The 13,498-nt window shown below is 54.1% G+C and overlaps 1 protein-coding gene across 1 annotated transcript in view; it reads left to right on the forward strand.

The window, feature by feature from the left end:
- The window catches only part of LOC122544723 (CREB-regulated transcription coactivator 2-like), a 16,790-nt gene extending 3,763 nt beyond the window's left edge, over positions 1 to 13,027 (forward strand). Inside the window, exons 5-10 of the mRNA XM_043684022.1 lie at positions 1,093 to 1,343; positions 2,495 to 2,931; positions 3,233 to 3,835; positions 8,345 to 8,431; positions 10,716 to 10,926; positions 12,393 to 13,027. Coding sequence (XP_043539957.1) covers positions 1,093 to 1,343; positions 2,495 to 2,931; positions 3,233 to 3,835; positions 8,345 to 8,431; positions 10,716 to 10,926; positions 12,393 to 12,598 — 1,795 coding nt within the window. The 3' untranslated portion in view covers positions 12,599 to 13,027. The remainder of the gene's footprint in view (positions 1 to 1,092; positions 1,344 to 2,494; positions 2,932 to 3,232; positions 3,836 to 8,344; positions 8,432 to 10,715; positions 10,927 to 12,392) is intronic.
- The last annotated feature ends 471 nt before the right edge of the window (positions 13,028 to 13,498 follow it).

Consider the following 13,498-nt stretch of genomic DNA (forward strand, 5'->3'; position numbering starts at 1 on the left):
CGCTCTTCACCCCTCCCATTCGCCGCCAATAACCCACACTGCACGCCCCATTCCCCGCCAATCCCCCTGCCCTTCTCTTCACCCTCCCACTTCCCATCCTGCACTGTTCCCCCTCCACAACCCAGATCCATGTTTCCCCACTCTATAGCCCATGGGGACCCTGTGTAACGTTTACTGATCTGTTGTTGGCACAAATCTAGCTGGGACAGTGAGATTTTGAGGATGATGTATAGAGGATTCCAGGGGATTTGGACAGACTGAGTGAGTGGACCAGAACTCGGCAGATGGAATATCATGTGGAAAACCGTGACGTTATCCTCAGAAGTGCAAAGAATTGTGTTTTTACCTGATTGGGATATTTGTGAAAGGTTGATGCTTTTCCAAGGAACCTGGGTGACTGTGTTACTGAGTCACAAAGTTAACATGGAGCTGCAGCAAGTCAACAGGAGGGGCAACAGCACGTTGGTCCTCATTGGAAGAGGCTTTCAGTACAGGAGGAAGAACATCTTACTGCAGTTGTACAGAGCCTGGGTGAGACACCCACCTGAGTATTGTGTACAGTTTTAGTCTCCTGATCTGAAGAAGGATATAATCACCAGGGAATGATGCAGTGATTGTTCATTGCACAGATCTCTAGGCCGGTGGGATTACCCGATGAGGCCGGGTCTTGGAGAGCCGACCTGTATTCTCAGAGTGGAGAAGAATGGGCAGGGATCTCCAGGAGGCTTACAACATTCTTACAGAACCCAACAGAGGAAATGCTGGAAAGAAGTTAGCCCGGACTGAAGGGGGAGCTAGAACCAAGGACACAGTCTCAGAATGAGGAGGAAGCCCTTTCGGAGTGAGAGATGAGGAATTTTTTTCTGAGAGGAGAGTAGAGCTTTCCAATTCCCTTATCCAGAGGCAGTGTAAGCTCAAACTGTGACTGTCTTCCACATTGAGATTTCGAGATGAGGCATTAGGGGATATGATTATAATTGGGGGAAAATGGTGATGAGTTAGGTGTTCAGCCATGAGCTAGACTGGTCAGGCTGGAGGGGCTGAATGTCCTCCTGGCTGTGTTCCTATCTAACTGTGAACCTTCCATTGTAGCATCTTCCCATCACCGGAGCAAGCCAGCAGCATGTCCCACGTTTCTGGAGCACTGAACACAGGCGGGTCTCTCCCAGATCTAACAAACCTGCACTTCCCATCTCCGCTGCCCACCCCACTCGATCCTGAGGAGTCGGTCTTCTCGAGTATCAGTGGAGGCAACAGCACAGGCAACCTCACCACGACCATGACCCACCTGGGAATCGGTGGGGGGTCCCTGGCAATGGCCTCCAACTATGAGTCAGCAGGGGGTAAGGTTCATCTGTCCCTGTCTCCGTCTCCGTCTCTCTGTCTCTGTCTCTCTGTCTCTCTCTTTTTCTCTCTCTTTCTACCCTGTCTGTCTGTCTGTCTCTCTCTCTCTCTCTCTCTCTCTCTGCTCTTTGAAAGAGCTCACCAATGATCCCCACTTACGGAACATCTCTCCGTTTTCCCTTCTTTGTTGTGTTTTACAAGTTCCAGCTGTACGTGTTCCTGCTGCACATTCAGGCAGTGTGTTCCGGATCACAGCAATTCATTGTGTGAGGTGTGTTTCCTCACCCCTCCTTGGTTTCTGTTTCCAATTATCCTAAATCTATGTCCTGGTTATCTCTCTCGCACACAGCCGCACCTTGTCACACAGCCACCAGTGGAAATCACTTCTCCTTAATTCCTCAGCCTGAGTTGGCTGTTAAATCTCCCCCTCACCTTTTCTACTCGGAGGAGAGCAGTCTCCGTGTCTGCAGACTCTGTGTGATTGAGTAGCCTTCTACCCTGGTGCATCTCTGGTGAAGCTCTTCTTCTCTCCGCCCTCGGCTGACTTCCGCAAAGATTCATACAATCCATGCAGTGTGGACGCAGGCCTTTTAGCTCATTGAGTCCACACTGACCCACCGAAAAGCATCCCACTCAGACCCACACCCCTGCCCGATCCCTAGAACCCTGCATTTCCCGTGACTAATCCACCTTCCCCGCACAACCTTTGACCCTACAGACAATTTACTGTGGTCAATCCACCTAACCTGAGGGAACCGGAGCACCCGGAGGAAACCCACGCAGACACGGGGAGAACTCCAAGAGTGGTATCGAACCCAGGTCATTGTTGCTGTGAGGCAGCAATGCCAACCCCTGAGCCACCATGTCACCTAAGGGGGTCAGGAGCTGCCTTTTAGCTGGTGTGGTAGGAATGCCGGAATCAGTGAGGCATCCTACTGATCACCAGCCACTGGCAGCTTAGTATTTGGGTGGAGGCTGGCGGAGGCTTTATCTGTGATTTTCTCCTTTGTAGAATGGCCTGCAGATAATTGCTGCCGAGCCTGTAACACTGCCACAGGCCTGGGGCTAACTGTTTTTGTTGGATGAACATAGTGAAGCTATTTCAATACATCTCCATGTTAATACAGACTTGTTTTGTATTGTTCCCCAGGGTTGTCCTCTTCATTACAGGGGTCTCTGAGTAACATGTCTCTGCAGTCCTCGCTCAGTAACCCGTCACTGCAGTCCTCACTTAGCACCCAGTCACTCAGTAACTCATCACTGCAGTCCTCTCTCAGTAACCCCTCCCTCCAGTCCTCTCTCAGCAGTTCCTCCCTTCGTACGTCGCTCAGCAACCCGTCGCTTCAGTCACCGACGGGTAACCCTCCGCTGCAGCCCGCGGTCAACGCTGCCTCCAAGCAGTCTCCGCTGAGCACCTCGTCGCTGCACGGTTCGCTGAACAGCTCACTTCCGCCTGGCTCCATCAGCACATCGCCTCGGAGGAGGGTCCCACTCAACCCTCTCGTCCTGTCCGGTGGTGATTCCAGGAGGACCCACAGCAAGCAATTCTCACCCACCATGTCTCCCACCCTCTCCTCCATCACGCAGGTAAGAGGCAAGGGCCAAAGGCTTCAGCCTGGCCCTGGAAACGTGGGGGTGAAGCGGCAGAGCCACAGTGGGCACACAGCCGCAGGTGGTACATGGAGCTGCACAGTGGCTGTGTAACTGGTGGGGGGGGGCGTCAGTGCATGTACCAACATAGAGAAGTGGGGCGGGACAGGCTCATGGGAGTAGGAAGGCGACTGGAGGCTTTGTACATTGGGGATGTGAATTCGGAGGCAGCATTGTGTGGCTTGTCTGCTGCTGGAACACCTTCTCAGGAGATCTAACTTCCTGCTTCATGTTGCAGGGTATTCCCTTAGATACCAGCAATCTTTCAATTGACCAGCGACTGCCTCCATACTCCTACTGTCCACAAGCTTACCAACAGTCCCAGCAGCAAGGCTACCAGCAATCCCAGCAGCCAGCATACCAGCAGACTCAATCCCAGCAGCCAACATACCAGCAGAATCAATCCCAGCAGCAAGGCTATCAGCAATCCCAGCAGCCGACATACCAGCAGACTCAATCCCAGCAGCAAGGCTACAAGCAATCCCAGCAGCCAACGTACCAGCAGACTCAATCCCAGCAGCCAACGTACCAGCAGACGCAATCCCAGCAGCCAACATACCAGCAGACGCAATCCCAGCAGCCAACTTACCAGCAGACTCAATCCCAGCAGTCAACGTTCCAGCAGTCTCAATCCCAGCAGCCAAATTATCAACAGCCCCAGCTCTCCCAGCAGCCAGGCTACAAACAGTCTCAACTATCCCAGCAGCAGACGTACCAACAGTCCCAACCATCCCAGCAGCAAGGCTACCAGCAGTCTCCGAAAACCAGCCTACCCCAGCGGCAGCAGCAGCAGCAGGAGCCCTCCTCACGTTGTGTTCAGTCTGACAGCAACCTTGTCAGTGTGAGTATTTGGGTTTGGTTTAATTTGGCCATGGGATGTGGGCACCGCTGACCAACCCAGCAGATGCTGATTGGACTGATCACTGGGCCCTGATGTTTGGAGGTGGAGAATAGTTAGCAAACTGAGGGACCTTGAGCAACAAAAGGTATTGACGTTGATAAGTTTGGGATGTTTTACAAGAAAGCAAATTCAAGGTGAAAGCCGACCCTGAGAGAGAAACTGGAATAGACATCCTTAATGGGTGACACGGTGGCACAGTGGTGAGCACTGCTGCCTCACAGTACCAGAGACCCGGGTTCAGTTCACGCCTCAGGCAACTCTCTGTGTGGAGTTTGCACGTTCTTCCCGTGTCTGCGTGGGTTTCCTCCGGGTGCTCCAGTTTCCGTGCTCCAGTTTCCTCCCACAGTCCAAAGATGTGCAGGTCAGGTGGATTGGCCATGCTAAATTGCTCATAGTGTTAGGTGAGGGGGTAAATGTGGGGGAATGTCTGGGTGGGTTGCTCTTTGGAGGGTCAGTGTGGACTAGTTAGTCCGAAGGGCCTGTTTCCACATTGTAAGTAATCTAAACTAACCTAATTTTAACAAGCACAATGATATGCTGACGGCTTGAAACCTGCTGCTCAGCATGACCAGGCAACCTTACTGGATAACAAGCTGAGATCCAGTTGTCAGGCGGTTGACATGGTGGGTTCTCGACACTGTGTATATGTATGTGTGAGCTGCCATCTCATGTGCCTTTACTCCCCTGCCCTATCCTCTGTATGACTGGCTCCGCACAAGGTGAGGAGAAAGTGAGGTCTGCAGATGCTGGAGGTCAGAGCTGAAAATGTGTTGCAGGAACAGCGCAGCAGGTCAGGCAGCACCCAGGGAACAGGAGAATCGACATTTCGGGCATAAGCCTGTAGAAGGGCTTATACCCCAAACGTCGATTTTCCTGTTCCCTGGATGCTGCCTGACCTGCTGTGCTGTTCCTGCAACACATTTCCAGCTCCACACAAGGTGAGCAGCCCAAATGTCTGGGTGTACGGCTGCACTTGCACGGTCAAGGATATGCCATGACTGTACAGGAGTTAGCTATCAATGGGCAGCGCATTTGACAATGCAAGCCCATTCGTCAGTGTACCGTTCTGAGAGGCCACTGCTCTCTGCCCTGCGGCACTGTAGCGCGATGATGTCACCCACCTCCGTACTGTGAATCCATATTTGTAGAAATTACAAAGTCACCAACTCGTATGGTTGAGCTGACGGTTAGAGATATGGTTTGGAGCATGCCCAAAGAGATGAGGTCCCAACTAGACGCAGCTCTTACCAACCCCTATGTTCGATTTGGTGAGGAAAGGTGACTTTGATGGAATGTTGCCCAAGCTCTTAGCACTTGCATATTTGCAACCTGGAGATGATACATTCATGGTGTACACTAAAAGGCGACAGGAACCTGGCAAATAGGGCCCAAGCCATTTGTGTGCCATTTCGACCTCAGATTAATAGCTACTGTCATTTCTCACCATGTTATCACACAGACTCACAGATGACCCTATGGTCATCTTGTTCCAGAGAAGAACCTGGCCTATTTCTGATTACACAGAAAAGGGTCTGGTCTGTCTCCGATTACCCAGAAATGGGCCCGGTCTGTCTCCGATTACACAGAAAAGGGCCCGGTCTGTCTCCGATTACCCAGAAAAGGGCCCGGTCTGTCTCCGATTACCCTGGAAAGGGCCCGGTCTGTCTCCGATTACCCTGGAAAGGGCCCGGTCTGTCTCCGATTACTCAGAAAAGGGCCCGGTCTGTCTCCGATTACCCAGAAAAGGGCCCGATCTGTCTCCGATTACCCAGAAAAGGGCCCGGTCTGTCTCCGATGACCCTGGAAAGGGCCCGGTCTGTGTCCGATTACCCAGAAAAGGGCACGGTCTGTCTCCCGATTACCCAGAAAAGGGCCCGGTCTGTCTCCGATTACCCAGAAAAGGGCCCGATCTGTCCATGATTACCCAGAAAAGGGTCTGGTCTGTCTCCGATTACCCAGAAAAGGGTCTGGTCTGTCTCCGATTACCCAGAAAAGGGCCCGATCTGTCTCCGATTACCCAGAAAAGGGCCCGGTCTGTCTCCGATTACCCAGAAAAGGGTCCGGTCTGTCTCCGATTACCCTGGAAAGGGCCCGGTCTGTCTCCGATTACCCAGACAAGGGCCCAGTCTGTCTCCGATTACTCAGAAAGGTATCAAAAAGGTTTGAGTAATGGGTAAATCTCCCTGTTAGATACTTGAGCTAAGTAGTAGCAGCACAAGTGGTGTTCCCCACTGAGAGGACGCTACCATCAAGCTATAAAAGGCTGTCTGCCAATCACACAGGTGAGAAACGTGGTATGTGAATTTCAGTGCTAGTATGTTGCCAAGGACTTGGGCCGTATATTCCAAAGGCCTGTGGATCACGTCAAACATGTCACTTAGACTGTTCAGAACAAGCAAGATGCTAATCACAGTCAAGATTAGAGTGGTGCTGAAAAAGCACAGCAGGTCAGGCAGCATCCGAGGAGCAGGAACATCACCGTTTCGGGTAAAAGCCCTTCTGATGTGGCTTTTGCCTGAAACCTCGATGTTCCTGCTCCTCAGATGCTGCCTGACCTGCTGTGCTTTTTCAGCACCACTCTAATCTTGCCTGTGATCTCCAGCATCTGCAGTCCTCACTTTTGCCAAGGTGCTAATCAAACCCAACCCAGCCCTGCTTGCAATTCCTAACATTATTTGAGATTCTGCAATTGACCACCATTTGCTGGGTAATCCCAAATATGTGGAGGATTGCATTGTAGAACTGTCCGTCAGGCGAGTAATGTGGTGCAGTTCCATGTATTTGAAGCTGTACATATTAATTCACAGGGCAGTGGGGTGAAGTGGATAATTAGGGGGAGCATTGGACCTAACCAATCAGAGTCAACCATGCTGGGATTAAAATTCAAATAAAATCTAGCAGTTAACTGTCAGTCATCATGAATGTGTACACTCTCCATGGCAACGCTTTTACCAATCTAAATCCACTTGCCAACCGATCAGCACAGTTTCCTCACACAGTATAAAATCTGGCCATCCCTTTGAATTGGTATTCTTGCAAAGCATTCTGATGAGAACCAGATGAAAAAGCTGCCAAGTGTTGGCCTCTCCTTGTGGGAGCTGGAAGTAAAGGTGATGAATGGTAACCTGAGGGAACCGAACCTTGCAGTGCAGGGATGGGGCTGACTGGATTGTACTAAAGAGGGGCAGCATGGACTCAGTAGACCGAAGGGCCATCTCCATGCTGTAACAGCGCTGGTTTTTGGTGAGACCTCACTGGGAATACTGTGTACAGTTTCCGTGCCCACCTCGAAGGAAGGAGACCAGACAGGGAGCATTGCTTCTTTAGTGAGAGGGTTGTACTCTGATGAGGGAATCAGTATGTTAGCCATTTCTCCTCTTAACTTGAGTACAGAGATATTTCAATGAGTTTGCACCCGCACGCCCGTGCACACATGCACGCGTGCACACGCACATGCACACACTCGCCCGTGCACACATGCACGCGTGCACATGCGCATGCACACACTCGCCCGTGCACACATGCATGCGTGCACACGCACACGCGCATGCACACACGCGCGCGCACACACACACACACAGTTGGGGAACCTAGCATGTGAGTGAACACACACACGATCAAGGCAACTTCTGACTTGGGTCAGGACAAATGTCTTCACTCCAAGACTGGGAATGATTGGATTTTTAAACAATTCACTTGTGGGCCGTGGATGGCCAGCATTTATTGCCCATTCCTGCCTGTCTTTGAACTGAGTGCTTGCTGGGCCATTTCAGGGGGCAGCTGAGAGTCCGCTGCACTGCTATAGGTCTGGAATCGCATGAAGGCCAGACCAGGTGAGATGGCAGATTTCCTTCCCGAAGGGACATTAATGAATCAGGTAGGGTTTCCAACAATGGATTCATGGTCATCAGTGGATTCTTAATTCCTGATCATTACTGAGATTAAATTCCACCATTGACCAGGGCAGGATTTGAACCCAGGTTCCCAGATTAATAGCTGAGTTTCTGGATTAATAGTTGGTGATTAATGCCATTAGCCTATTTCCTTCCACATGGTTGGGAATGTAAAGGGGGGGCTTTGGTCTCCAAAGGAGACGGGACAGGAAAATACATGGAAATAAAACCGTCTGATCATACTAGATGGTGGAGGAGGCTGGAAGGGCAGTCTGACAGATTCCATGGTAAGTTACTGCTGTGTCGGATCCTGATCGCTGGCACTGTCTTTTGAGGTTCCACTATGGAGTGAGAGCAGCTTGGGCAGGTCAGAGCTTCAGGAGTGGGTGACCGGGTTGTGAATGGGAACACAGAGAGGGTCAGGTTGGGCCTGAATCATATTGGCAACTGTGTGCAGATTACATTGTGCAGCAAAGCTAGGAGTGCTGAACTTTAGGTGCTGTGTCTGCACTGTCAGTCAAAGATGTTCACACTCCAATTTTCTCTTCCCTCACAGCGGACTTCACTGCTGAATAAGTTCTTTGAAGATGCTTATTTTGAGCAGCAGCTCTCAAACCAGCCCACAGGTGGCCTGTCTCACCAGGTGAGTGTGGCCTTCACCTGCATTCCCCGCCCCCTTCACCAGCACAGAACCTGATCTTTACTCTCAATCCCTCTCTGCAGTCCTGCCATGCTCTACTTTCTGTCTCTCCAACCCAGTCCACCCTCTACTGGTCCCAAAAACCTTCAACTCTCCTTCACCTTTCAACACCCTGCTGCTTCTATCACTCTTGTGGTAACCGATACCCGGGTGTGTGAGGGTGACAGGGTGACCCGTACCCGGGTGTGTGAGGGTGACTGGGTGACCTGTACCCGGGTGTGGGAGGGTGACTGGGTGACCCGTACCCGAGTGTGTGAGGGTGACTGGGTGACCCGTACCCGAGTGTGTGAGGGTGACTGGGTGACCCGTACCCGAGTGTGTGAGGGTGACTGGGTGACCCGTACCCGAGTGTGTGAGGGTGACTGGGTGACCCGTACCCGAGTGTGTGAGGGTGACTGGGTGACCCGTACCCGAGTGTGTGAGGGTGACTGGGTGACCCGTACCCGAGTGTGTGAGGGTGACTGGGTGACCCGTACCCGAGTGTGTGAGGGTGACTGGGTGACCCGTACCCGAGTGTGTGAGGGTGACTGGGTGACCCGTACCCGAGTGTGTGAGGGTGACTGGGTGACCCGTACCCGAGTGTGTGAGGGTGACTGGGTGACCCGTACCCGAGTGTGTGAGGGTGACTGGGTGACCCGTACCCGGGTGTGTGAGGGTGACTGGGTGACCCGTACCCGGGTGTGTGAGGGTGACTCGGTGACCCGTACCCGGGTTTGTGAGGGTGACAGGGTGACCTGTACTCGGGTGTGTGAGGGTGACTGGGTGACCTGTACTCGGGTGTGGGAGGGTGACTGGGTGACCCGTACCCGGGTGTGTGAGGGAGACAGGGTGACCTGTACCCGGGTGTGTGAGGGTGACAGGGTGACCCGTACCCGAGTGTGTGAGGGTGACAGGGTGACCCGTACCCGGGTGTGTGAGGGTGACAGGGTGACCCGTACCCGGGTGTGTGAGGGTGACTGGGTGACCCGTACCCGGGTGTGTGAGGGTGACAGGGTGACCCGTACCCGGGTGTGTGAGGGTGACAGGGTGACCTGTGCCCGGGTGTGAGAGGGTGACCCGTACCCGAGTGTGTGAGGGTGACCCGTACCCGGGTGTGCGAGGGTGACTCGGTGACCTGTACCCGGGTGTGTGAGGGTGACTCGGTGACCCGTACCCGGGTGTGTGAGGGTGACTGGGTGACCTGTACCCGGGTGTGTGAGGGTGACAGGGTGACCCGTACCCGGGTGTGTGAGGATGACAGGGTGACCCGTACCCGGGTGTGTGAGGGTGACTCGGTGACCCGTACCCGGGTGTGTGAGGGTGACAGGGTGACCTGTACCCGGGTGTGCGAGGGTGACAGGGTGACCTGTACCCGGGTGTGTGAGGGTGACAGGGTGACCCGTACCCGGCTGTGTGAGGGTGACAGGGTGACCTGTACCCGGGTGTGTGAGGGTGACTGGGTGACCCGTACCCGGGTGTGTGAGGGTGACAGGGTGACCCGTACCCGGGTGTGTGAGGGTGATCTGTACCCGGGTGTGCGAGTGTGACCCGTACCCAGGTGTGTGAGGGTGACAGGGTGACCCGTACCCGGGTGTGACAGGGTGACCCGTACCCGGGTGTGTGAGGGTGACAGGGTGACCCGTACCCGGGTGTGTGAGGGTGACAGGGTGACCCGTACCCGGGTGTGTGAGGGTGACCCGTACCCGGGTGTGTGAGGGTGACCCATACCCAGGTGTGTGAGGGTGACCCGTACCCGGGTGTGTGAGGGTGACAGGGTGACCCGTACCCGGGTGTGAGAGGGTGACCTGTACCCGGGTGTGTGAGGGTGACAGGGTGACCTGTACCCGGGTGTGCGAGGGTGACCCGTACCCGGGTGTGCGAGGGTGACCCGTACCCGGGTGTGTGAGGGTGACAGGGTGACCCGTACCCGGGTGTATGAGCGTGACCCGTACCCGGGTGTGCGAGGGTGACCTGTACCCGGGTGTGTGAGGGTGACCCGTACCCAGGTGTGTGAGGGTGACAGGGTGACCCGTACCCGGGTGTGCGAGGGTGACCCGTACCCGGGTGTGCGAGGGTGACCCGTAACCGGGTGTGTGAGGGTGACTGGGCAGCATGTTGGTTTTGTGATAACTGCTGTATCTGAATTTGACCATGTGTGTGTACAGACTGAAGCAGCCTCACTGACTGGGAAGGCACTGTGTATTGAACCATTTTCCTTTTTCTCCCTCTCTCTGTCTCTCTCCTGTAGCTTGGGTCGTGCAGCACGGACAGGTTGGTTGCTCACGTGCCATTGAACATGAACACGTTGTGTGGAAACACTGGGAGCAGCAGTTTCCAACAGGCAGCGATGGTGGGCCTGGTAGACCGCAACGAGAGCCTGCAGGATTCACAGCTTCTGAACAAGCAGAACATGTACCCCTCCAATCAAATGGCCACAATCCCTGATATCATTCTCACAGGTAGCCCTGGACCTTGGTCTTCCCACATAGAGCGAAACCTAAGTCTCTTTCTCACAGCCTGATATTTTAGAATCAGCTTTCTTCAAGGATATTATTACGCACTGCTGGAGCAAGTGAGGCATGTGCCACCCTCTCTTTCACCCTTTCCCCCACCAGCTGTCAGCTCCTCACTGTCAGAGAGTCTAACCCTGGGGCCAAACTATCCTTCCCTCTGCTCCGCACTGACTGAGCGTTGACCTTCCCCTGTTGTTCTTTGCCCTGCTTCTTTGAAGTTTTGAATCCATTGAGGGTGGAGTTGAGTTCAGGGACAGTGCTTTATCATCTGTTCAGTTATTCCCTACCCACTGCCTCACACACATTGACTCTGCCTGTCCGACTGTGCCCACTGCCTCACACACACTGACTCTGCCTGTCCGACTGTGCCCACTGCCTCACACACACTGACTCTACCTGTCCGACTGTGCCCACTGCCTCACACACACTGACTCTGCCTGTCCGACTGTGCCCACTGCCTCACACACACTGACTCTGCCTGTCCGACTAAGCCCACTGCCTCACCCTGACTCTGCCTGTCCGACTGTGCCCTCTGCCTGTCTGACTGAGCCCACTGCCTCTTGCCCACTGCCTCTCACACACTGACTCTGCCTGACCGACTGCGCCCACTGCCTCACACACACTAACTCTGCCTGTCCGGCTGAGCCCACTGCCTCACGCATACTGACTCTGCCTGTCCGACTGTGCCCACTGCCTCACTTACACTGACTCTGCTTGTCCAACTGAGCCCACTGCCTCACACATACTGACTCTGCCTGTCCGACTAAGCCCACTGCCTCTCACACACTGAATCTGTCTGTCCGACAGTGCCCACAGCCTCACACTGACCATGCCTGTCCGACTGTGCCCACTGCCACACACACACTGACCCTGTCTGTCCGACTGTGCCCACAGCCTCACACTGACCATGCCTGTCCGACTGTGCCCACTGCCACACACACACTGACTCTGCCTGTCCAACTGTGCGCACTGCCTCACACACACCGACCCTGCCTGTCCGACTGTGCGCACTGCCTCACACACACCGACCCTGCCTGTCCAACTGTGCGCACTGCCTCACACACACCGACCCTGCCTGTCTGACTGTGCGCACTGCCTCACACACACCGACCCTGCCTGTCCGACTGTGCGCACTGCCTCACACACCCTGCCTGTCCGACTGTGCGCACTGCCTCACACACCGACCCTGCCTGTCCGACTGTGCCCACTGCCTCACACACTGACTCTGCCTGTCCGACTGTGCCCACTGCCTCACACACACTGACTCTGCCTGTCGGACTGTGCCCACTGCCTCACACACTGACTCTGCCTGTTCGACTGTGCCCGCTGTGTTTGTTTCCTATTCATTGCTTCATTGGGCAGTATATGTTGTTGTGCTGTGGTTTGCTGATGTCTCTTTGCCCTTGTCCCAGGTGACTCCCCTCCTGATTTCTCGAAGGAGATCACCAGTGCTCTGGCTGGTGTGCCCGGCTTCGAAGTGGATTCCCAATACCCTTTGGATGACGAGCTCAAGGTGGAGCCCCTGACTCTGGATGGACTGAGCATGCTCAGCGACCCCAACCTCACCCTCCTGTCGGACCCCACGGTGGAGGATTCGTTTCGAAATGAGCGTCTGTGATAGCGGGGGCAATGGGAGAGACTGATGGGGGAAGGTGCAGTAGGGAGGAACCTGCTCCCTCACTCCCCCCCCCCCAGCTTGGTGCCCAGCTTGGTGGGGGGGGGGGTAGGTGAATGACTATGTGGAGGTCATGTGGCCGCGGGCACTGGGAGCCATGCAGACTGAAGTAACGGCCCTCTGTGGGGAGCCTGACAAGCTGGGGCACCAGAGCTTTGGATCTCATCCCATTGTCACTGTGCACGGATTAGTCCCAGCTTCACGCTGTACAGCGAGCTGCCTGACCCCAGGGTGCCTGTAGCTGACCCCCATCACTGATGGGGAGAGGGGTTGTTATGAGATTTGGAAAACACACACACAGACGAGTACATGAGCACAAACACGTGTGCACACACACCACACAGACACACACACACACACACACAGATGAGTACATGAGCACAGATGTGTGCACACACACACACGGACACACACACGGACACACACACGGACACACACAAAATGTAAATACTGTGTATTAAGCTTGTGGTCTGTAGATGTGAAATGACCACCTAACCTTTAAAGAGTAGAGAGAGTGAGAGAGACCCTCATGGGTTTCCATTTCTCTTTGTTTTTAAAAAGAAGGATATTTGTGAATAATTACCTATTTTACAAAAAGAAGAAATATATCAAATGATTTAAAGAAAGCCAGGCACTTGTGGGAAGGGTGGGGGAGGGAGGGTGAGTACAGATACTGCAGGAAGCAGATTCTATGATGTTTATGGAGGAGACTGAGAGGGAGGGAAGTGAGTGACAGGGAGAGGCCGTACCCGGAACATGAGAGGCTGATGGGCCCTGCTCTGTGGCCAGCATTGCACTACCTCTCATTGGCCGGCTGTCTGTCGTAGTAAGACTGATGGTAAA

The sequence above is a fragment of the Chiloscyllium plagiosum genome, chromosome 51, assembly GCF_004010195.1.
Source record: "Chiloscyllium plagiosum isolate BGI_BamShark_2017 chromosome 51, ASM401019v2, whole genome shotgun sequence".
In the NCBI taxonomy this organism is placed as follows: Eukaryota; Metazoa; Chordata; class Chondrichthyes; order Orectolobiformes; family Hemiscylliidae; genus Chiloscyllium; species Chiloscyllium plagiosum.